The sequence below is a fragment of the Manis javanica genome, chromosome 4 (genome assembly GCF_040802235.1).
Source record: "Manis javanica isolate MJ-LG chromosome 4, MJ_LKY, whole genome shotgun sequence".
Lineage (NCBI taxonomy): Eukaryota > Metazoa > Chordata > Mammalia > Pholidota > Manidae > Manis > Manis javanica.
In genome coordinates, this window is record NC_133159.1 from 1,931,501 (window position 1) to 1,955,794 (window position 24,294).

At 61.5% G+C, this 24,294-nt stretch overlaps 1 protein-coding gene across 7 annotated transcripts in view; it reads left to right on the forward strand.

Moving 5' to 3' along the window:
• Positions 1–23,126, forward strand: part of PRDM16 (PR/SET domain 16) — a 301,085-nt gene extending 277,959 nt beyond the window's left edge. For 4 of the 7 annotated variants that reach the window (XM_037000155.2, XM_037000154.2, XM_037000162.2 and 1 more), the window contains 9 exons: positions 744–2,148; positions 5,083–5,170; positions 7,422–7,591; positions 8,239–8,316; positions 13,928–14,097; positions 14,230–14,404; positions 18,259–18,489; positions 19,303–19,477; positions 20,753–23,126. In XM_037000155.2, coding sequence (XP_036856050.1) covers positions 744–2,148; positions 5,083–5,170; positions 7,422–7,591; positions 8,239–8,316; positions 13,928–14,097; positions 14,230–14,404; positions 18,259–18,489; positions 19,303–19,477; positions 20,753–20,884 — 2,624 coding nt within the window. In that variant the 3' untranslated portion in view covers positions 20,885–23,126. The remainder of the gene's footprint in view (positions 1–743; positions 2,149–5,082; positions 5,171–7,421; positions 7,592–8,238; positions 8,317–13,927; positions 14,098–14,229; positions 14,405–18,258; positions 18,490–19,302; positions 19,478–20,752) is intronic. The other 3 variants (XM_037000156.2, XM_037000157.2, XM_037000160.2) reach the window with 2 other exon arrangements.
• The last annotated feature ends 1,168 nt before the right edge of the window (positions 23,127–24,294 follow it).

Sequence of the window (24,294 nt, forward strand, 5' to 3'; positions counted from 1 at the left end):
TGGAACCAGTCCCTCTCTGCACAGCCCTGCCTGCGGCTTCCCTCCCATCCACATCTTCAGGCCACCCCCTAACGGTGACCATACACTGCCAGGTCTCAAACTTCCCAACTAAGAAGCCCCCAAGTGGGCTGGTTCCCCCTCAGGCCTCCCTCTCCTCAGTGCAGGTCACAGGGCCTGGACAGAAAGGGGGAGCAGCTGGGAACCTTTTGGACTTTGGAAAGCAGGAGATCTAATCTGGGTGACTAGCATTCCCCTCTCCTTCCTTCCTAGGGGGGCTTCACCGCGGTGGTAGGAGTTCTGAACATGCTTATGTAGCTGCGACGTGGCTTCACGCTGCGACTGCCCATCCCTGGGGGTGATTTTGGAAGACTTTGCTCTTTGCTCCCTACATTACCAAAGCTCATGGGGGAGGAGGGTGCAAACAACAGCACCCTGTTTTCTAATGGAGGAGAAAGGGACACCATGAGATGTAAGCCAGCTTGGGGGCCTGGGCAAGGCACCCGTGGTCCTTGCCAATCCATGCTGGTCACCAGAGGCCAGCCATAGGGTATGGTACACACATGTGTACATGTAAGTACGCATGTGAGCACTGTACACACATGCACACATGATCACATGTACCCAGACCCACGTACATGCAAGCTCACATACACCAGCACAGACCGCCCCCGTCCCCCACCCCTCCGCCGCTGGGTCTCCGGTAATTTCACACGGTATTTGTCTGCTCTCTGCTGACGTTGCAGGTGAGGTCTGCCACAAGTCCTACACGCAGTTCTCCAACCTGTGCCGGCACAAGCGCATGCACGCCGACTGCCGCACGCAGATCAAGTGCAAGGACTGCGGGCAGATGTTCAGTACTACCTCCTCCCTTAACAAGCACCGGCGTTTCTGCGAGGGCAAGAACCATTACACGCCGGGTGGCATCTTCGCCCCGGGCCTGCCCCTGACCCCCGGCACCCTGATGGACAAGGCGAAGCCCCCCACCAGCCTCAACCACAGCCTGGGCTTCAATGAGTACTTCCCCTCCAGGCCTCACCCCGGGAGCCTGCCCTTCTCCACGGCGCCCCCCACATTCCCCACGCTCACCCCGGGCTTCCCGGGCATCTTCCCCCCATCCCTGTACCCCCGACCACCTTTGCTACCTCCCACGCCGCTGCTCAAGAGCCCCCTGAACCACACCCAGGACGCCAAGCTCCCCAGCCCCCTGGGGAACCCGGCCCTGCCCCTCGTCTCCGCCGTCAGCAACAGCGGCCAGGGCACCTCAGTGGCCTCGGGGCCCGAGGAGAAGTTCGAGAGCCCCCTGGAGGCCTCATACACCGGGAAGCTCAAGACCCGGAGCAGCGATGTGTCGGACGTCAGCGACTTCGAGGACATCAACACCACGACGGGAACGGATCTGGACACCACCACGGGGACAGGCTCGGACCTGGACAGTGAAGCGGACAGCGATCGCGAGAGGGCCAAGGACAAGAGCGGAGCAGCCGAGGGCAAGCCCGCGTTCGGGGGTGGCGTGGCACCCCCAGGGACCCTGCACGGCGCCGGCGAGGTGCCCTTCTTATACCCCCAGCACTTCTTCCCGCCGCCCGATGAGCAGCTGCTGACAGCATCGGGCGCCGCGGGCGACTCCATCAAGGCCATCGCCTCCATCGCGGAGAAGTACTTCGGCCCCGGCTTCATGGGCATGCAGGAGAAGAAGCTGGGCTCCCTGCCCTACCACTCCGTGCTCCCCTTCCAGCTCCTGCCCAACTTCCCCCACTCCCTGTACCCCTTCGCGGACCGCACCCTCGCCCACAGCTTGCTGGTCAAGGCCGAGCCAAAGTCGCCCAGGGACGCCCTCAAGGTGGGCGGCCCCAGTGCCGAGTCCCCTTTCGACCTCACCACCAAACCCAAAGAGGCCAAGCCCGTCCCGCCTAAGGTCCCCCTGGCCCCAGTGCCCGGCGAGGAGCAGCCACTGGACCTGAGCATTGGCAGCCGTGCCCGAGCCAGCCAGAATGGAGGGGGCCGGGAGCCCCGCAGAAACCACGTTTACGGGGAGCGCAAGCTGGTGGCCGGCGAGGGGCTGCCAAAGGCATGTCCCGCACAGCTGCCGCCGCAGCCTGCCCTGCACTACGCCAAGCCGTCGCCCTTTTTCATGGACCCCATCTACAGGTATTAACATGCCCCACCCTCACCTGCTCTCCCAGGGGTGGCAGCCAGGTGGCTGGGGGTTGGGAGCCAACGCTCTCCAAGGTCTGCCTCATGCCTCTGCAGGCTTCGGGGAGACCCCGAGCTCAGGGGTCTGGCTACTTGGGGACGTACACCTGGTGCTTGTTCCTAGGTGGGCACCTGGTGGGACCATGTTTGGGAGCCCGGGCGGGCCCTCTGGGCACTGTGGTTCCCTTGGCTGGCAGCCCTGGGGTGCCCACCAGAGGCCCTTCCGCCATCCCTAGCTGCCTTCTCTGGCCTGTTCTGCCTGCAACCAAATCAGACCCTTGTTCTCTCCTCTTCCCCATGGCTGCTCCTGTGGCCACCACCCCCATGGGGAACCCAGCTGGGGGCTGCTGGGGGCCCAGGGGAAATCGAGAAGGAGCCACTGGTTCCCAGGGGGGAGGAGGAGGAAACATTGGAGGGTCTGCAAAACTTAGTGTCCCACCCTCCGACAGCCCACCGGTAAGGGCCAACTTAGTCCCCCCCCGATTCCTGGGCAGGCTTGCATCAGGTGGGTCTGCTAGGTGGCAGGGGTCTGACCCCCAGCACAAGTGTCCCTGGGATGAGGAGAGGGCTGTGCACATGGGCAGGCTTGGTGGGGGAGGCCTGGAGGTGCAGCCAGCAGGTGTGGGGCATAGTCTCATGGGTGGCAGGGAAACAGGAGCCGGTAGGGGCCCATGCCTCTGTTCCCTGAGGAACCTGCTGCGGCCTGGGGTGAGCGTGCAGGGAGGATGCCACACCTGCTGAAGGTGCAGTGGGAGAAAACAACTTCAGAGGGAAGATGGGCCAGCCTTCCACACTGCCTGCCAGACTGCCCACTGGGTACCCGCCCTCCATAGGGCAAGGCCGGGAGACATCTGGGAGTGGGTGAGGGGCCCCCATGGGTGTGGGCCCTTGAGCAGAGGTCAGGAGGGTCGTCTGGGGAAGAACAGAACCTCTGGTCAGGCCCCAGAGCTGGAACCAGGGCCGGGCGAGAGGCTCCGGCTAACCTCCACTGTACCCTGGCCTCCTCCAGCCCCCTCCACCCTACCTGGTTTAGGGCCTCAGGCCTTTTCCCGGAGGCTGGGGGAGCAGAAGGTCCTGGCCAGGAGGTGGGAACCACAGCCCCTCCTGTCGGGACTCCTATGAGACCCGTGTGTCCCGGGTTCTTGCCCCTGGGATTTAGGGTCCAGCAGCTGATGGAGTTGCTGCCTGGGCCCCAGTTTGCCCAGAGACACCTGCAGAATGCCTGCCCGAGGGTGGGTGAACTCCGAATCACCTCCCTGCGGCCCTCAAGCCCCATCAAGATAGACACTCTCACTGCCAGGAAACCTCCTCTCCAAGTGAAGGCATGGGCACCGTGCTGTCTGTGAGCAGCTGATCCCTAGGGGTGACCCTGAGTGTGGAGACCACAGTCCTCCATCTCCCGGCTTCAAGGAACCCTAATGCTCCAGCTGGCCACCCCGACCCCCAGCCCTTCTCACCTCCCAGGACCACGGACCTTCAGGAAGGGCTGGGTCTCCTGCTGTGACCACAGCCTCGCAACTTAGCCGAGCATGTGTCCACCAGGGTCAGCCGGTGTAAGCCGGCATGGTCACTTGGGAGTCAGCCTGGTGGGGCTGCCATGCAACCCAGACACCAGAAAAAGGTGGGGGAGTTAGAGACAAGCCTCAGCTCCTCCTCCCACTGGGGTCCCCTTCCTCTCAGCCTGCGTCACCACCCCTCCAGCACCCTGCTCGAAGGCTGAACCTGGAACACGGCTGCTCGCACGGGCCTCAGTTAGCCTGCAGTGAGATGTTCCACAAGCCAGCTGCCCACCCATCCAGGGCCACCTTCCCAGGGCCTTAGTTTTTACTCCTCTGGGGGCTGGGGGGCTCTCCCCAGGGCAGGTCACACAACCTCCTGCACCCACTCCCTGCAGGGTTAGGCCAGGGAGCTCCCCGGGTCACCTGCAGCCTCGGGGCTCCTGGGGTGGCTGCGCTGTCCCCCTGCAGCTTGTCAACCTCTGTTGTGGCCACCCTCTGCCTCATCCTGCTCTGGTCAGAGCGCAGCCCCTCCACGGAGGGCAGACTTGTGTGTGAGAGTGACGTGAGCAGGTTGCCCGATGAGGTCCTCACGGGAATGAGGCAGGATCTGTTCAGAGGCTCTGTCTGCACGGGGAGAGGGGGGCAGGATCCCCAAATCGCGCTTCGTGACCTCCACCCCAAGGCAGACTGAGGCAGGCCCCTCTGGGAGAGGGGAGGGAGGGACCAGTGGATGCGGCCCCAGCCACCCCCGCACTTACCGCTGTTAGCAGGGCATCACCAGCACCTGGGCAATGTTGTAGGCCTGTCACCTCCAGCAACCATCTCAAGCTTTTAGGCAGACCCTACCTGGCTGCCAGGGGAGGCCCTGGTGACTGAAAATCTGATCCTTCACATTCTTCAGCCCTGGCAGGCAGAGCACCCCACGCCAGGGGCCGGAGGGACAGGGAAGGTGGGGTGCGCGCGGCGCCTCCCATGGGCTCCGTGTTCCGCTGCAAGGGGCCCAGGACCCCATGGGCCGGCTGACAGAGGCTGGTGGGTGGCCCTCAGAGAAGCTTCCGAGCTCCCATATTAAGCACTTGTCACATGCAGGGGCACCAGGAGCTGGGCATGCTGGGGGACACCAGGGGTTTACAGGGGTCCAGGACTGGGCATGGTGATGGGCACCTGAGGGAGGCAGGGCAAGCCAAGCAGGCAGCAGGATAGAAGGCTGTGTAGACCAGCAGGTGCACCCATGTGTGAACATGCCCACGGCTGTCAGGTGAGTCGTGGCGATGGGCCCACGGAGCCGCTGGGCCACTGTGAGAGGCCCCCACCTCATGGGGCACAGGGGGCACCCTGCAGGGAGGGGTTGGCAACTCGGGGGTACGTAACCCTCTGTGTTGCTGTCCAGCAGGGTGGAGAAGCAGAAGGTGACGGACCCTGTGGGCGTCCTGAAGGACAAGTACCTGCGGCCATCCCCACTGCTCTTCCACCCCCAGGTGAGCCCCATAGCCGGCCGGGCCGGGGGCGCGCCTCACGACCGCACCCCAGGGCCCCCTGCCCAGGCTGCCCAGGCAAGGGCTGCGCTCTGCCAGAGCTGGAGTCCCAAGAATCTAACTCTGCCTCCCCACCTGCCAGATGCCCAGGAGAACCCCCTCCCTGCAGACCCCATGCGCCACTGTGAGGCTGGAGGTCAGGGCAGGTGAGGAAGAGGCTGTCCTTGGTGGGGCTGCCCGCTGCAGCAGCTCAGGACCCAGGCCCCCGGGGGTGCCCACAAGCTGTGGCTGGGCTCTGGGAGAGGGTCCCAGGAGGTGGCAGACAGGAGGAGCAATCTCCCCTGGGGCCACAAAGGGTGGCCAGGCCATCTCAAAACCAGAGTCAGGGGTCTGGGGAGCCCTAGGACTGGGTGGCCGCTGCCTACCCACTAAGCCTGCAGGCACTTGTGTCTGCCCCTCTGGCTGCGTCCCCCTAGGGGATGGCCACAGAGAGGCAGCAGACACGAGAGGCGAGCAGCAGGGCCGGGCACCGTCCCCCCAGCTCCCTGCCCACCTGTCCTCACTGATGGGGGCCCGGCCCCCTGCCCAGAGCCACAGCCTCTGCCACCCCACCCAAGAGTCCTGGGGCCAGCCTGGGGGGTGGGCTGTACCCAGACTCCAGACAGGGCTTTGTTCTCCCTCCCTGCCTCTCCCACCTTGGACAAAACCCCCCATTTGTGAAACCTGCGCTGTGCCTGGGCTCACAGCTAAACTTAGCACCTCCCATTGTTTCACGAGGCTGAGGAGTTTGGTTAACAACTTCCCCTGATTTTCCTCGGGGTAGGCTGGCAAAAGCTGACAAGCCAGCCAGGCGCATCCTGTGTTTGTGCTTGTGTGGGAGCCCAGCCGGGAATATCTGATCGGGCAGAGCAGGCCAGGCAGGCCGGACCTGCGGGCGGCGTCAGGGAGACCCACCCCGGCCTGAGGAAGAGAGACCCGGTGGGGGGGCTGGCCACCCATTGTCCCTCCTGCCCACTGCCCCAAGCCCTGCCAGCCCCACTGCCTGCCTTGTGGGCCCAGAGCCAGCGGAGGTAGTGAGTCACCTGGTGAAGTGCCTGAGGCTGGGCCATCACCCAGGCACGAGGGCCTCCACAGAGTACAGGGTCGCCTGTGTACGAAGACACCAGTCTGTGCTGGTGAAGCGCAGGCAGGACGTTGGCAGGGCCTCCCATTTCCAAGGCCCCGGGCGTACAGGGCAAGGCAGTCATTCTAGGCCTGTGGGTGCCTGGGGAGTCAGGGTGGAGGGGAGTTCTAGAGTCTTCCAAGCCTGCAGCTAAAACTGAGACTCTCCGGCAGGTGGGCAGTGGGTTGTGTGCCCAGGGTCCCATTGTCCAGGCCAGAGGGGCCAGTGAGAGGCTGGACAGCAGATGAGGGGCCAAGGCAGACACCACGTGTCCGTCAGTGGGGACGGAGAGGGCAGCCCGCGGCTGGAAGCACTGGGCCTCCGGCAGGGAAAGGGGTGCTCCCAGGGAAGCCCACCCCCCTGGTGGGAGGAGGGGCCTGTGTGGCTCCCTCAGCACCTCCTCTCTCCTGTCCTCAGGCGCCAGGGTCTTGGGGGCAGAGGGCACACTCCCTTTGCCTCCCCGGCAAGCTCTCGGCAGCCCCAAGGAGCAGAGAGAGGCAAAGCCTTCTGTCCGTACCAGCGTGTCCGTGCCCAGGCACGACGGCATCAGCCTCTTACTCGGTGGGCTCTAGTTTAGGCTGCTGTTTTGACCTGAGACTCGGGTAGCTAATTTTTCGAGACTCAAAAATAACATTTGGATATAATGCTGTCTTTACCCCAAACTAGCCATCTAGACTCAGGGGTGCTGGCCAGTCAAGCCCGTGGGGCCTGGCTGGTTTGTCTCAAAATAAGGGGGGGAGGTGTCCAAGTGTGGTCAGCTTGCATCATGCCTCTCCCAGCAAACCAGAGGCTGGCTGGTGAAGGCGGGTCCCAGCTCCCCCAGCCAGGCCCTGGGCTGAAACAGGGGGTCCAGAGAAGGACAAGCGTAGGGCCAGCCACACAAAGGGGGAGAAGCAGCCCAGGGGTTAACAGAACGCCCGAAGACCGCTGGTTGCGGCGACGGCCTGAGGGCCCGCGTGCCCTCGTCCTGGCCCAGCCCGCTGATGCGCTCTGTCACCAAGGACCCCCAGACACCCTTGGGGGTGGGGCCATGCTCTTCAGGAGAAGGGGGAGCTCAGGGGCATCCCACAGCCTCCCCCACTCTGCCCACAGATGTCAGCCATCGAGACGATGACGGAGAAGCTGGAGAGCTTTGCAGCCATGAAGGCAGACCCGGGCGGCTCCCTGCAGCCCCTCCCCCACCACCCCTTCAGCTTCCGGTCTCCGCCGCCGACGCTGTCCGACCCCATCCTCAGGAAGGGCAAGGAGCGGTACACATGCAGGTGAGCCGCCTGCCCGTGAGGTGGCCCTCGCGAGGTGGCCTCAGGTGCCCTGCGGCCATGCACCTGCCCTCCCAGGAGGAAAACTCTCAGCCCAAGCACAGTGGGGTGGCAGCAAATGGTCCCTTGTCTGCTCGAGCCATTCCCCCAGATCTGTAGGGGCGAGTGGCCCCCTTGTCCCCCACCATTACTGCCCCCCATCCGGCCATGATCCTGAGCCCAAGAGAATGCCACCTTGGCCTAGCCAGTTGGAATCCAGAGGCCCGATGTTGAGGCGTGCTGGTCAGTGTTTAACTGAAGCTCTCAGAGGTGGCGGAAAGCCCGGTTTGGGGAAGGGACTGGCCATGTCGCTGTCCAGCCACTTAGGCCTGTCCAGAGAAGTCCAAGCTGGCTCTGGGGCTGAGATGCTATTTGGGGAGGGGGCATGGTCCCAAGCGGGCTGCAGTAGGCCCGTCCTGTCCGTTTCTCTGTGAAGCTTACCTGGGCTCTGGGACCGAATGAGAGATTTAAATGCAGGATTCCCGGGCACCTCCTGCCCCCAGGTGGGGGACCTCTGGCCTTAGACGCCCACCTGGAGGAACAGGAGACATGCGGGCATGCAGGTCTGCGACCCAGCCTCTGTCTGATGGTATATTCCCCGTCCCTCCCAGGTACTGTGGCAAGATCTTCCCCCGATCGGCAAATCTCACAAGACACCTGAGGACGCACACTGGGGAGCAGCCCTACAGGTAGGAGCCCGCCGGTCTGGGTGGGGGGTAGGCTCCTGGCAGGACCGTCCCCCTCCCTACGCACACAAAGGGCAGGTGGGACCTGCTTGTGCAAGTCCCTCCTGGGTCCCCCCTCCGGGGCCCTACAGCCGTCCTGTGCCTTGGGATGTCGTAAAGGTCAGGCAGGGGATGCCCAGCAGGCTCCTAGAAGGCTCTGGCTGGCTCACAGGGGAGGCGGCCCAGAAGCAGCTCTCCCACCTGCTGCTGGGATGTGGCCAGGGCTGAGGGTTCAGAGCGGGATCAGCCAGGAGCCAGAGCCCGGCTTCACCCCCGCCCCCCAGCCCCACTCCGTTCATCTCACCGTAGCCACAGCTGTCCTAAGCCCTGGAGGTGGGCTAGGGCTGTGCCTCAGGCAGGTGAGCAGGCGGAAAGGAGCACCATTCAAATGCAGGTCCCAGCCCAGACTTGGGGCACCCTGAAGGGTTCGCTCGGGTCCCTCGGCTCCCCATCTTTCTCCTCAGTGTGTGGGCTTCTGCCTGCAAAGATGTGGCCACACAGCTTGTCTGGGTGTAAAAGCTCTTGCGTTTCGTGTTCCCAGGGGGAGGTCGTCCCTATTTGAAGGATGAGGACCCCAAGGCTCATAGACGCGCTTGTCTTGGCCAGGGTCCGAGCCCACAGCCGCTTCAGCGGACCGTTCTGGCCCCGAGAGAAGGTGGTCCTGTTCTCCTGGGCCCCGAGGCCTTTGTTGGTCAAGAAAAGAGCTGAGCGTGACATGCTGGCTCTCAGGGACCTGCCCAGGGAGGGACCTGGGACTCCGCATTCTAAATGAGAGACCCAGGTGGTTGGTCACCGTGAGGCCGTTGTGGGAAGTGCTGGCTTTGATGCCAGGATGACACTCCGGGGTGTCTGCTTGGGCACAGCCCTTGGGAATATGGACTGTGGCACGGTTTGAAGTCGGCAGCATGAGATTCCTATCCTCTGGCCCCACCTAGCATGGAGTCACTATTGGTCCTGGGGACTCGGTGTGTCCCCATCCCTGGGGAGGGCAGCCACATGGTTCCCCAGCAGGTGTCCTGGCCCCCCGTGCCCCACCCCAAGACATAATGAGCCATGGCCTGTCCTGGCCGGACAGATGACAGCTCACATTACTTACAGTTGTGTGTTCAGTGACCCCTCCTATCCCCACACACAGCCCGCGCCCCACCCAAAAAGGCTGGCAACAGGAAGACTGATTGGGTCTGGCCCCCACCCCAAAAACGTATCTTTACAGTAACGAAAGCCAACTTCTGGGCTGCATTGCATGTTCGCACCCTCGGAGGGTCAGGCTGTGTTTATAGGAGAATTTAGTTTTCGGTGATTTCTGTTGCTCCCTCCAATCTGTGAGTTTCGACTTGCATAACAGTAATTACTTTGAGCGTTGCAAATGCTGACTTTCCCTGGCTCGAGGCGGCCCTGTGATGGGAGTTTGGGGTGGTGGCTTTGTTCTTGGCACACGGGGTGGGGGGACTTCCGGGGTTCACTTTGATGATTGGAAGGATTTTGGTTGGAAGAGGAAAATGTGAGGGTCCCTTTGGAGAAGCCGTGTGCTGAGCTCAGTCCCCACCACAGGCTAAGGCCCCCCACCTCGCTGCCCACATGTGCCGCCGCCACCGCAGGCCCCCAGCAGGCAGGCAGCAGAGCTTTCCCGGGCCACCAAGAGTGACGGGCCACCGAAGCCGACCCTCCTCCTCTGAGTGCTCGTCTAAGGTTGTCTAAAACCACTCAGAACGTGTGTCAGAACCCTGACGCAGGGAAGGAAAGGCCCTTTAGTGGCTGATGCCCTTCCTGAGGTGGTCAGCCCTCCTGCCCAGCCGGGGTCCTCCACTGGGGACTTGGAGGTCTGTGTGCAGAGCCTGAAGATGAGGTGCGGCTCACAACACCCCCACTTCTCACAGCTCTAGCACACAGGGCTCCTTGGGATTTGGGTTGTAGGGAAAGGGGGCACCACCCTCACACCATGCTTGGGGCCCCTCAGAACACTGCCTGGGGGGCCTTGGTGGATGGCCTGGGAGACCCACTTTAGGGTTGCACGCCCCGCGGTCTACAGTCCATCTCCCCCAGTGAGCAGGGCCCAGGGACCATTCCCCACAGGGCTGTGGTGGCCCACACGTGGCCCCTGGCCTTTTTAGGGTTCATTTGGGGCTAGGTTTCAATATCTCTTCTTCTTTCCCCTCCCCGACTTCCACAGTTACCAAAAGGATTGCTCCTTGTGTTGGTTGACATGCCCTGCTGGGACTGGGGAGGACACTGCCACCCTCCTGAGGCCACGTCACCCTCCCCTGCCCTGGCTGTGTGTCCACTGAGGCCACAGCAAGGTCCCCTGAAGGCCCTGGGCTGCGTGTGCTGTGGCCGCAGCAGCGCGCCCCCTCCTGCTGCGGTGGTCTGCAGTTTTATACTACGCAGCTGTAAATTTCACTAGCCACTTTTCAGCTTATTTACAACGCAAATCCCAGCTGCTCAGAGGGCTCAGCTGCCTCGCAGCTCTGGGCTTAGCTTACTGCTCCCCTAGATTTCAAACTGACTTCTCTGTCAGACTATTTATTTAGATTAGGGCCAAGAGAGGGCCACATTCAGGACTCACTGCAACCCAACTGAGTGCATGGCTCCCCTCCCGGACCCTCCCCCAGCCCCAAGGAGGTTGGGGAGAGAACTCTGTTCCTGTTAACTCCCTATCCAATCCCATTTCTCACTCAGAGTTTAAGCAACAGCCATTAGGTGGAACGCGTCAGAGGGTCCCTGCGTGTCCAGAGAAATGAGGAGTGGGGCGCTGCATGAGCAGGTGTGTGCAGGAGTACCTGCTCACATGTAGACCAAGGGTGGGCACACAGCTCGGCTGGGTGGGAAGCCTGTTGGCTGGGCTGGGGGCGAGTGCCCAGACCTGGGCTGGGGGCCAGCTGGCCTCACATTCAGGCTTTCCTGAGCAGTCGCCCTGAAGAGCAGGGTGGCAGCCTGGGAGCCTGGCACCACCAGGGGACAGGGGTTCTGCAAGTTTAGAGCTGTGTCTGCATGTAGTGAGATGGTCATTCTGGGATGTGGAAATCCTCCTTTCTGGATGCTGGGCAGCGGGACCCCCAGGTCACAGGGCACCAAGCATCTCTGCTCCAGCTGCAGGGAGGGCCCAAGCCTGGCCCCAGTCCTCCATCACTGTGCAGGCCAGCAGAGCAGCCACCACCCCGAGGAGGCTTCCAGGATGGGCCAGTCGGGGCTGGTGAACGTCATAGGTGCCAGAGGAGAGGAGGTGGCCAAAGTCAGGTGCTCCCAGGGTCTAGAGGCAGCAGGGGCCCTTGGAGAGGCTGCCAGGCAAGGTGGGTCAGGGAACAGAGAGAGCTGAAGGTCATGCCAGGAGCTCAGGAATGTGCCCCAAGGAGTTTGTGCACAGACCAGGTGGCTCCCATACCGTTAGCCTGGCCTCAGGCACCATGGAAGCTTCAGGAACTGAATGGATGAAGCCCCAGAATCTCACCCTGGGAGACACGGGGCCCCTCCAGCAGGGCTCTCCCTGCTCCCTGGGGAACCCCAGCAAACTGCCCAGGTATTAGCCGGCAGGTGTGGGGCAGGTGGCTTGGAGGTTCTGAGCTTCTCAGGACAAGGTCAGCAAAGCTGCCACCCCTTGGTGCCAGGAAAGCTCAGCTCTTGGGCCCAGTGCTAACACCCGGAAGGCTCAGCATGAGGCCCTGGCAGCCCGTGGGGGCCTAAAGCTTCCTGCCTCGGGGAGGCCCAGGGTGCCTATGGTTTGTCAGACTCCCTGGCAGGGCCAGGCCTCCAAATGCCCAGTGTCGAGGCAGGACACCAAGAAGCCCACTCTTATGGAGCGCCTGCTGGCCAGGGCTCCCAAAGTGTCCTCAGGCAGGTCTCTGTGCATATGACCAGTATGCTGCTGGAGCATGGCCGCTGGCCCCGGTCCAACCGTGGGCCAGGCTGTCCCGTGTAGGACAAGGCCCCTCCAGGTGACATACATCTCCACGTGTGGTCCCTGCTGGGACTCGCTGCATGGACTCTGTCTCCTGAAAGACTGCCAGCCAGGATACTGCTGCCCTTGTCTCTCTGCTTCTTGTACTGTGGAAGCTTGTTTTATTTCCAAAATAGGAAAATACATGAGCATGTAGCTGAATGCAAGCGCTCATGTGCTCTGAGACTCACATAGCGTCCCTGGAGTTCTGCACACCAGGTGCACTCGAGTGCATATGCTACACATGTGCATGCACCCACATGTGCTCACACCTGCGGGCATGCACACACATCCACATGTGTGGATGCATGAGCACATGTGTGTGCTTACACGTGTGCATGCACCCCTGCACATGTGCATGCACACACACAAGTACGCTAGTGAAAACCACAGAGTCAGGACCCGCTTGCTGCCGTCCAGCTGGGCACCTTTCAGCAAGCCCACACTGGCCTTTGCCTGGACTTCTGCCACCAGGAGGAGCGGGTGCCCACGAGGCAGCACGTGTGTCTGCAGAACCTGAGGTTGGAGGCTTCCTCTGAGGCCACCCGCTCGGCTCCTGGCTCTGTCTCTGACTCGACTGCCTTTCCGTGCATGAATCACCCAGGCCTCGCTCTTGGGCTCCCTGTATGCAGGGGGCAGGACAGCCCTCCCTCTCCCTGCCCTTGGCCTCTGAGCCCCGGGAGGGCCCCAGGGCTCCTGTCCCCTCAGACATGTTAGATTGCTCATCACGGCAGTTTCCTGGCAGTAAAGTGCTCTGTTCTGATAAACTTGGGATGTCACAATGATATCTAAACAAGCGCCGTGAGGAGTCGGAGGAGGGAGCATCTTTTCCCAGCTTCCCCAGGAGTGCAGTGCAGGCTGGCAGCGGGCCCTCCGCAGAGGGGCGGTGATAACCTGGGCGTGTGGGGCTGAGACCACAAGCGGACGGTGTTGTCATCTGCCATCCATGGTGCATCTGGAGGAGGTGCCCTGTCAGGGCAAGGCCGAGGAGCCCCACCTCACCTTCAGGGTCGTTAGGGACCCTAAAGAGCCTCTGGCAGCCCCCATGTCTCCAGTGAACGGATGGGCAAGTTGAGGCCGCACGCGAGATGGAGCCTGCCCAAGGTCCCACCAAAAGAGGCCAGGGGCAGGCCCGCTCTCCGGGTGCCAGGCTCTGGGTCTGCGGGGAAGGAAAGTTGCGGGAGCCCGTCTGGGCTTCTTCCCGGGAAAAACCGGCCAGAGCCTCTTTCCACGGTGCTAGGCTGCCCCCTTGAGGCTGCCGGGGGCACGCCACCCTCCGGCCGCGGACGCTCGGGCCTGGCCACCGTCTGGGGACCCAGACAGCAGAGAGGGCAGCGGCCACTGGAGGGGGCCGGGGGCCGCTCACCCAGGGGCACCGGCGCCGCGGGGTCCTCTCCACCAGCGCGGGGACGCTTTCCAGCGCCATCCGTCGCCCACAAGTCAATAGGGGAGGCTCCGCGGCTCTCAATGGTGGCTGCTTCCAGGCGCGCCTGTACCGTGAACCCCGGGCTGGGAGGCCCAGCGGCTCCAGGGGAGCCGGGAGGGGACGGGTGGGGCGGAGGCGGGCGCCCGGGCCCCGGCCAGCTCCCGCGGGCCCGCGAGCCTCCGGGTCTGGGGGCCCCTCTGAGGCCGTGTGTCTTCCAGGTGTAAGTACTGCGACCGCTCCTTCAGCATCTCCTCCAACCTCCAGCGGCACGTCCGGAACATTCATAATAAAGAGAAGCCCTTCAAGTGCCACCTGTGCAACCGGTGCTTCGGGCAGCAGACCAACCTCGACAGGCACCTGAAGAAGCACGAGCACGAGCACGTACCAGGTGGGGCTGGCGGGGCTCCTGCGGCCGCGCCTCGCTGAGGGGGCGGAGTCGGGAGGGCGAGGGGCGGGGCCGGAGGGCGGGCGGGGCGGGGCGCTGCTGCGGGACGCCCCTCTGATGTTCCCTTGCCTGCAGTGAGCCAGCACTCCGGGGTCCTCACGAACCACATGGGGACCAGCGCCTCCTCCCCAACCTCCGAGTCAGACAACCACGCACTTTTAGACGAGAAGGAAGACTCCTACTTTTCGGAAATCAGAAATTTTATTGCCAACAGTGAGATGAGCCAAGCTTCAGTGCGAACAGAAAAACGGTAAGAAACCCACGCAACCCCAGGAGAGTCTGAATTCTGCAGCCCACCTGTGTGCCTCACCCAGTGCAGGTACAACCGCCCCGAGGCACACCTGAGCAGTAAGTACCCCCACACCCCAGTGCCCCAGGTGCACCTCGATGGGGACAAGGGCCACTGCAGAGGGTGAGGCCACTGGGCTCACAGCTGGTGCCCACTCCAGCCCCAGCTATGCCACCTGGAAGCTGGGGAAACTTCAGCAAGGGGGTCCCCTTGCTCTCGAGAGGGTGATGGGGTAAGCTGTATGCTCAATGCAGTGCCCAGCATGAAGGCCTAGATGTCTACTAGCACGGTTTAATGCTAACAGACGTATGACAATCCGCAGGCCAGGTGAGGGCCCCGTTCACAAGCTCTGCCTGCATCCAAGCTGGAAAAAATTTGTGTTTAATCCAAGGCACCCAAACAAGAATGCTGTCCCTTTCAACACACACACACATGCACACGCATATACACATGCTCACACACACGTATTCATATTCATGCACACATGTACAGAGATGCATTTGTGCACACACACACACATACACATCTCATACACAAATACATGTTCCATATGCACACATATGCAAACATGCATTTATACACCCATGCCCAAACACACAACAGCAGGGAAATGGCCAGATTTGAATCGGAAAATGCAGATGTGTTGAGCTCAGATCCTTGGATCTCAGCTTCAGCCTGGGGTGTTTAATCGGTACCCTCTTCTGGAAGGACACTGCAAATCCCAAGGGGGAGGCCCTCCTTGGGGAAAAGCTGGTGACATCAGAGAACCAGAGATGCTCCAAACTCCCAGAGGCCTTCTGGGTCTGACCCCTAATTCTGCATGGGGGGACCTGATGCCCAGAGAAGTGGGGTTCTTGCTCCAACCACAAAGCTGGGCCCCAAACCCAGAGGCAGAGCCCCAGCCCTCCTGCTGGCCCCAGGCAGGCCCAGCTCCTGTCCCCACCTCCCTTCAGCAAGTGAGGAGGGCCCAAGGAGACCCAGGTGCCTCCAGGGGAGTCTGCATGTAGTCAGTGGTGCCCCTACAGAACAGGGTGGGACCCCAGGCTGCCTGTCACATTGGTAAATGGCAGAGGCTCTTGGACATCTCTGGCGCCTGCCACATCCTAAATTGTTCCCCTAGGAAGGTGATCTCACCTGCCCTCCAGGCAAGGCCAGGTGGCTCAGCTGGGTACCAGGGGGCAAGGGGCAGGGGCCAAGCCTGCTTGATAGGGATTCTTGACACACCCACTTTGGTGGGCAAAGTCCCCATCCGTCCTTGTCTCTGGCTCGTGCATGGCGGTCTCACGGGAACCCAGCCCCTGCCAAGCAGTGTGATCCACACCTTCACGAAAGTCACAGACGTGAGCATGCAGGTGCCAGCCCTGCCAAAGCCCCCACAGCTGGGCCAGGAGGCACCCTGGCTGTTAAAGATAATCCCTCTGCATCCAGGGCAAAGCAAGGACAGCCAGCAAGGGTTTGTCGGTGGGATCCTGGTACCCAGGAATGTTGGGGAGGCTCCCACTCCCCGGGCCCGTCTGGCAGACCCTGCTCTTAGCCATAAGGAGGGGTGGACTCTCCATGACCCTCACCAAGACAGAGGAGCTGTCCCAGATAGTGACAGCTGAACCCCTCGCCTCGGCCACACAGCATTCCCACCAGGCTTCCCCCACAGCCCTAAGGAGGCACAGAGTAAGAAAGGCTCCAACAGTGGAGGCTGGCCCACACTGCTAGGCAAGCCCAGGCAGAGCCAGCCACAAACCCAGGCCCTTGGGTGGCCTGTCCCAATGATACCAAGTCCGAGGAGCCAGGGAACCTCCCAGGAGGTGCCCCCCATCGTGGTCACAAGTGGGAACCATGGTCACAGTTGACCTAACCACTCTGTAAGATGGTGGGACATTGGTGTTCTGCTTGGGGCCACTATTAACATTGTCTGGTTCTTATCCAGGAATTTCCTTCTCTTGACTGTCAGTGAGAACTTAGGGACTGCCAGGTATCCTGCTCCCTAACCCCTTAAACTCAGGAGCTGAATCATATCCCCCCAAATTCTTAACCTCTAGGCCCCCAGAATGTGACCTCATTCGGAAAGAGGCTCATTGCAAATGATCAAGTGAAAATGAGGACACTGGGGTGGGCCCTAATCCTGTGGGACTGGTGACCCTATACAAGAGGCGATGAGGACACAGGCCGGCACATGAGTCAGGGATGGCGCTATGCATCTGCCAGCCAAGGACCGCAGGCAAGCCCCCCAGGGCAGGGGGGAGGCCTGGGGCAGATGTTCCCTCAGTCTCTGGAGCCAGAGCCAGCCCTGCCGACACCTGGACCTCGGACCCTGGCCTCCAGAACTGGAGAGAACGGATCCCTGTGGTTTAAGCCTGGATAAGGTGTGGGGTGTCGGGGTCCCAGGACATCCACATACCCCAGGCAGCTGTTTGGAGGCCTGGATGCCACGCTAGTGTCCTCTCTGTAGGAAGCCAACGCTGCCTGCCAGACCCCATCCTCTGTCCCTGGGCCCCCCACACGAAGTGCTCATGCTTGATGCAGGCCTCCTGCCAACAAGCAGACACACCATGCCAGGCAGGCAGGCACATAGAGTGCATGGTCCCTGCTCCCAAACAGAGGGGCTTATGCATGAAATGGCATAGTGCGCTCAGGTTTGATTAAACACACAGGGCTGCTTGCTGAATGCAATCTGAGGCCTGCGCCCAGGACACCCACCTGGGCTGTTTATCCAGGCCTCAGCATGGGGGTATTCTCACACCGCCAAGATGGCACAGGCTCTGAGGTAGCAATCCCCAGGCCAAGGTCACCCCACCGAGAGCCAGCAAGGGAGGCACACCGGAGTTCTGCCCATCCTGGAAGGTAGAATGGCTATCAGCTTCTGTATACTTTCCCACGGAAAGACAGGAAATGAAGTCGGGGATGGCCAAGAGCCTGGTGATCGGGGGTCTCTGCAGCCCAGTCCCTCTGCACAAGGCTCTGTGCTCGGAGGTCAGGGGTCCATCAGAGGGGAGGCCTCCTCCTGCCCAGATGCTGAGAGCAGGACCCTGGGTCTGCCCTGACGGGGCAGGGGAGGTCCTGTGCCAGGTCCAGGAGTGGGGCCTGGGGTCTCAGGGAACATCGGCCTTGCCCCCTGACACCCCTCTGCCTGATGCCTAGACCCCTGCTCCGGGGCCCTTGGGCCAGTGGGGCTTTCCCAAGGAAATCAAGGCTCAGCCTTGCCCAGCATGTGTTTTTTCTTTTTAATAACAAGGACCCAGAGTGTAAGTCTTACCAGCTGGAGTGGCCCGAGGGTCTGGGCTGCAAGGGAGAATCCACCAGTCTCATCCTGCTGATAGCAGCCCAGCCCACCCTCTGCAGAGGGGCCCCTCGCCCATGATGGCCCGGCGTCCTTGCATCCTCAAGGGCAGCAGGGTGGAGCAAGCTCTATCGGCTGACCTCCTCCACACCCAGTCTTCAGGATGCCGCCCCCCATGCAGTGCCCGGCCCCAGCTCCAGCCTGGCCAGGACCCCCTTGCCTGCCTGGCTGGCCATGGCTTCCCTCTCTGACAAGCGCACTTGCCCTGAACCCCTGAGTGGCTGGTATCCACTCTGGCGTAACAGGAGCCCCGCCACAGAGTAGTCCTGCCTGCCCCCTGCCATGCCCTCAGCAGGCATCCTCGGCGCTGGAGTCACCCACTCCACAGGGCACGGCCACTCAGGACCACAGCTCTGAGGACGCTCGTGCCCTGAGCACGGGTGTCCGTCGGGAGGGGGTGGAGGCGGCAGGGGAGGAGGCGGCCAAGCCAAGTCGCCCACCTTTCGGGGTCCTCAGCCAACTCCCTCCTGTGTCGTTCCAGGCCGGAAGTCCAGGACCTGGACAGCCACTCACAGTGTCCAGGCCTCCCCAGCAGGAAGCCGGAGGACGCGGAGGAGGACGAGGAGGACGAGCTGGACGAGGAGGAGGACAGCCTGGCCGGGAAGTCCCCGGACGGCGCTGTGTCCCCTGCGCCCGAGCCTCAGGGCACGTACGAGGACGAGGACGAGGAGCCACCTGCCGCCCTGGCCCTGGGCTTCGACCGCACCCGGAGGTGGGACCCGCCAGGCCCCAGCATCATGAGGGTGCCTTCCTCTCAGACCACCTGCCGCCCTCCCGGCTGGGGTCCCCCTGCTCCCCAGCAGGCAGTCTCACCCCGAGTGCAGCTTGGGAGAGGCCCCCCCTGAGGAGAGGGGTCGGGGCCTGCGCACCCCCACTTCCCCATGCCTGGAAGCAGCACGGGGGAGGGGAGGCATTTCCCCACCCGGAGAGGGAGTTGGGTCTGCTGTGGCCTCTGGCCCTGCAGCAGAGCCACGGCCCCCATAGGCCCGGGCAGAGATGGCCGGCCTCTGGGGGGGCTGTGCGGCTCAGAGGCTGAGCGCCACAAGCTTGGAAGGCACGTGGGCCAGAGCCACTTGCCCATCCTGACTGCTTGCCACCTACTCTCAGCCCTGGTGGTGCTGCTGGCATTCCAAGACCCTTCATGGAGGGGGCCGTAGATCCAGGAGGCCCTGCCTGGGCAGCCCATTGCCCCCCACCTCCGGGCCCTGGGAGTGGGAGCCTGCAGCCCCTCCAGAGCTGCCTTGATTCTTGGGAACCAAGGCCTCTCAGTCTGTCCCCTGACCCCAGAGATCTGGGCGCCCCGCCTGCTGCTTGCCATGTGTGTGCACGTACTCACCCCTCTGTGGCCCTGCGTCCGTCATTCTCCTGCCAGCTGTCCATGTGTCCATGTGTGTCTCCTTGTGCATGTGGCTCGTGGAGATGCTGTAGCGTGCATGCAGGCACAGAGCTGGCCGTGGGGCATCAGAGAAAGGTGGCCAGAGGCCTGGCCAGCTGACGCCAGTCCCTCTCCTGGTCATTGGTGCAGGTGTGTTGAGGAGCAGCCAGGCGGTCTGGTGGCTTTGGAGCCGATGCCGACTTTTGGGAAGGGGCTGGATCTCCGCAGAGCAGCTGAGGAAGCATTTGAAGTTAAAGATGTCCTTAATTCCACCTTAGATTCTGAGACTTTAAAACAGACACTGTACAGGCAGGCTAAGAACCAGGTAGGTACCCAGCAGAGCCACCCCACCCCCACCGCCTTCCCCAGGTCGGACTCCGGGCAGCAGCTTCCTTGGCCAGGGACAGCCTCACCTCTCCACTCCGGCCACCCCATGCCTGCCTGGGGGACCCCCAGGGCTCAGTGGCCACCCCCCCATGCCCACTGCATCAGCTAGAGAGGTGAGGGAATGAGCACCACCCCTGCAAACAGGTGGGCAGGGAGAAGTCGAGAGCCAGTGAGTGTGAGGAGCGGCCGTGCTCACGGACACAGGGGTCGCTGTTCCATCCTCGCAAGGTGTCCACGGGCAGGCCTCCAGGCTGCAGGCAATTTGGCCTCGCTCCCTCTCTGGTGGGAGCAAGAGGGACTGGTATCCCAGGCTTTCTCGGGGGGAGCCGCCCCACTGTGCAGTAACCGAGGCATCTTAGTGGAGCTGTGACAGGTGACCAGGGGCACCAGGCTTGGCCCCAGGTGCCTCTCATCCCTGGCCTCTAGGGTAAGTGGCCACAGGAGCCTGCCCCCTGCTTCTCTCCAGTCTGGAGGGGCAGAGGGTCTCAGTCAGCAATCTGCAGCCCACCTGAGTCTCACTAAAAGCTGTCTGCGTGTCTGTCTGTGTCTCTTTACTAATCCTGTCAGAGTGTCAACTCCAGTGGGACAAGGGTTGGGCTCCCCCACCATTCCCGCCCTTCTCCCAGTGGCCCCGGTCCAGTTACTGTGCCCTGTGGTGATGACAGAAGAAATCCTGTGGCCTCTCTGAGCCGTGCTTCAGGCCGGGAAACAGGCCTGCGCTCAGCTTGGAGATTCTGCACGTCTGTTTCCCCAAGTAGCTCTGTGCAGCCACCACAGTCCAAACAGGTGTCCCCCAGGTGCACCAGGTCCACCAGCACCCAGTGGTGGCAGCAGTCGGCCCCCAGCCCCACCAGGCAGGGACTGGCCCTTGTCAATAGGGTCTTAACAGTGACTCCAGCAATTCCCAGGGCCCTCCCAAAAGTGGGGAGGGGCGTGGAGAGGGCACTGCAGGGGGCCGTGGGAGCCGCTGTGCATGGAGGCCCCTGGTTGCAGCCATGGTGTCCCGGCAGCCCTCTGCCCAGGAGCCCAGCAGACCCTGCCCTCCTGCTCACGTCGGCCTCTTCCAGGCCGAGAGGAGAGTCTGGTGTCTTTGGGCCCTTGGCCTCCCCTCTCCATCTGGATCTGGGCAAGGCTGAGCCGGTCAGCGATCTGCAGGCCCCCAGCCCACCTGCTCACCTGCCTGTCCTGTGTGTCCCATCCTGTCCCCCGCCAGGCATATGCAATGATGCTGTCCCTTTCCGAGGACACGCCCCTCCACACCTCCTCCCAGAGCCCTCTGGATGCCTGGTACATCACAGGAGCCACGCCGGAGTCCGGAGCCTTTAACCCAATCAGCCACCTCTGACTGGCCCAGGCGGGGCTGAGGTCAGAGTCCCATCTGGGCAACTGCAAGCTGCCGATGTCCCAACAGATATCCCCGCCACGGAAGGTGGAGGCGAGGCCCTCGGGGGGCACGGCGTGGCCCGGAGCCACAGAGACCCTGTCCCCTGCTTTTGACCACTCCTCAGCTCCTGCCCCAGGCCATGGTTCAACTCTAACTCTCCCGGTGAAAACTGAGAACCCAGAGTCCCTAAAGCAGTTGAAGACGCTCAGATCGCTAAGAGTGGATCTTGAGAAGAGGGTTCAGGAGCGGTTCCGCTCCCGGCCATCAGACACCACTCACGGGAGCCGCCTCGGGAAATCGACCTGGCGGCGAAGGCACGAATCTATGCCAAACGGGAGCCAGCGGGCCACGCGTGGGCACCTGAGAGCGTGGTGTCTCGGGAAGGGAGCGGACAGACGGGTGTGCGCGGAGGAGGGAGATCGGCTAGGCAATTTTTATAATGAAAATTATAAGAATAACCCTTTTGGTAATCTTATTGACGACAGAGTCTATTTAAGCATGTGGTTTTAAAAATGGACAGTATTTTTTAAAAAATCAAAAAATGACTCACAAATTGTTTTTTAAAAGTAATTTTGCATTGCTTTGAAATCTCAGCTTATTCGCAAACCGGAGCCTGCCTGGCAACAGGCGCTGTGCTTGGGTGTGTTCTTTATACTGTAGATAATGGAGAAATTTTCTATTCCTGACCGTATTTGTAAAGCCAAGGTCACCCTGGGTGCCCCTGGGTCAGAACCAAGGGGCACGGGGCCCATACCTGTGGGCAGTTTCCAACGTGCCGAGGGATTGGAGGAATACTTAGATTCGGTGTCCTGGGCTGGCCTGAGGCTGGGACTGGGAGGTGTGCCTGTCATTGTGTGACGTGATTCATGCCCGTGGACCCCACCGAGACCCCCCAATTGTATGGGGCAGGTTGGAGCTGGGGAGGTGGGCAGCACCTGGTGCTCCTGCCCATGAGGTCTGCGTCTTGCCACCCCCACGCCAGCCAACTCCTCTGTTCAGAAGGAGGGCTTGCTGGCCACCTTGGGACCTCCAGACCCCACCCGCACCCACCCCCGACGGACAAGGGGAAGGAAGCGGGCATGCCCCGTGGCCACCGTGGAGTGCAGTCCGCCACCACCCGCTCCAGGCCGCGGAGCTCTGCACATGCCTAACACCCCCGATCCAGGACACAGATACCACTTCCACTCCTTGCTCCGGGATTTGGCGGGCGGGACCCGGCTCCCGGACGGAGGGCTTCCAGACGGGACCAGCTGCAAGGAGCAAGGACAGCCCAGCCCGTCGGGGACAGCGCCTCCCGGGGGACTTCACTCAGACGGACGGGCTTTAAATTATTCCCATAGGGGCCAATTTTAAATAATTTTTTTCCCTGATGGAATTTACCTTAATCTGTATATAACTTGTAATTTTTCTAATTCATTTCTTTTCTTATTTTATTTCTTCCCTAACAGTATTTTTGGCATTAGACTTTCTTATTGTGAGGAAATAATGTTAATATAAGTATCTAGTGAAGGACCAAAACCGTGAGACAGGTTGTGTGTTGTGTGATTGATAACCAGGAAGTGGGGTGATTTTTAATGTGCCAAATACTCCTGCACCCCTCCAATCGTGCTGTCACTGCTGCCGTTTCCCAGACAATCATGTGTTTTTGTTAAATTTGAGTTTTCAGTTGCATTTGCATTTAAGTCAAGTGTTCTATTTATTCTTTTATTGTTTGGAAGAAAAAAGGAAAGTCGTGTCCCAGCGAGGAGGGGAAAACGTCACCCCAGTTGCCCTTAAAAAATAAAGTGCGACATGAGCAGCTCTGGTGTGGCCGCCCTGTGGCCCGAGTGTCCGGCGGCCGTGTCCTCTGAGGTCCCTGATGCCGCCGCAGCTCCACGGACCCCAGGGAGAGGGCTGTACTCCTGATGAAGCCCACCTGAGATGAGGCGGCGGGCACCCTGGGCGGGTGCAAGGGCCACTTACGCATGCATGCGGGGTGGCAGGGAGAAGCTGGGTGCCGCTGGCCGTGGCCCTGTGGACGAGGATTTGCAAGCACAGCCCTCCCACCCCTTCTCGATCATCTGCCTCCCCTGGGCAACCGCTGTGTGTGCATGGATGCCCAATTTGCCCTTAATCTAGATGGGACCCTCTGAAAAGTCAACCTCACGTACAAACTCCCCATCTCTGTAAACCCAAATTATATGACTGTTCTGCTAAAGAATAAGGTGTGTGCTCTTTTTTGCGATTGACTCTCTGTCTAAAATAAGAAGTTGGGGCTGGCGCAAATGTAAGCGTCTGTCCTCAGTGGCCGCCCAGCCGGTGGGACTGCCCTCTGTCACCTCTGGACCCCTCTGCTGACTGCCGCGTCCTCCACCTGCGGCCTGTCCTCCCAAGACCATCTCTGCTCTTCTCTTTTTCCCCTTCCATTAAGAGTCGGGTTGCACATTTCAAGTCCTGTATTTTTGTCCCCCTGAAAATGATCAGAGCAAGCCCAACTTCTCCTGAATGTTCAGCACCTCAGGCCTGAGCTCCTGGCAGGCCTGGGGGTTTGTCCTGGGACCCCCTGACAAAGAGAGCACTTATTTCCTTTGCCCGATGTGTCCAAGAAGCATTGCCTCAAAACTTAGCCTTGCCTAGAATGCAGCCAGCTGCCCTCCGTTCCCCTCTGCCCTCTGGGCTCCAGCACCAGCCCAGCCCACTCTGGCCCAGTCTCATGCAGGACACCCCCCGGGACCAGGGAGCTTGGGCCCCATTAGAATTTCACATTCCCAGGTTTGGAGCTCAGATGCACAGAGCAACTGGCTGGCTGACCACACGTCTGTGGCAGGTGGCCAGGATCAGGACTGTAAACCCACTGGGCCAGGTCTGCCTGGGGCCAGGACCCCTTGCTTGGTCCGGCCTCGACTGCTTCCTGCTCTGGATCGCTGACATGCCACAAATGGAAATTCCGAAGGAGGCCTCCTTTCCTTCACTCTGTGCCGAGCCTCAGACCCCCAGTGGGCTGACACACTTGGAGCAGCTGCCCCCGTTCCCAGGACAATCCGGGGGGAGGGACCCAGGCTGCCAAACTTTCAGTCAGCCAGGCCCTTCATGAGTGGGCCCCCGATTTGTGCACCCAGAGGCAAACATTCCTGCAGCCTGCCTGTGACCCTGGGGTGTGAATGGGGTGAGCCTAGGAGACCACGCAGCCCACGTGGCCTTCCTGTACGAGGTCCAGCGTACTGGTCCATCCTGACCCTGATTGGCCCAGCATCTCTGTGGCCCCAGAGCCTGGCCTGGGGATGCCCTGGCCTCCTCCTAGCTAGCTGCTTTCTCAGTGAGCGCTCACAAAGCACTTGCTCAAATGCATATCACCCGTGTTATTCTTGAAGCCTCAAAGCACTGGATTGTAG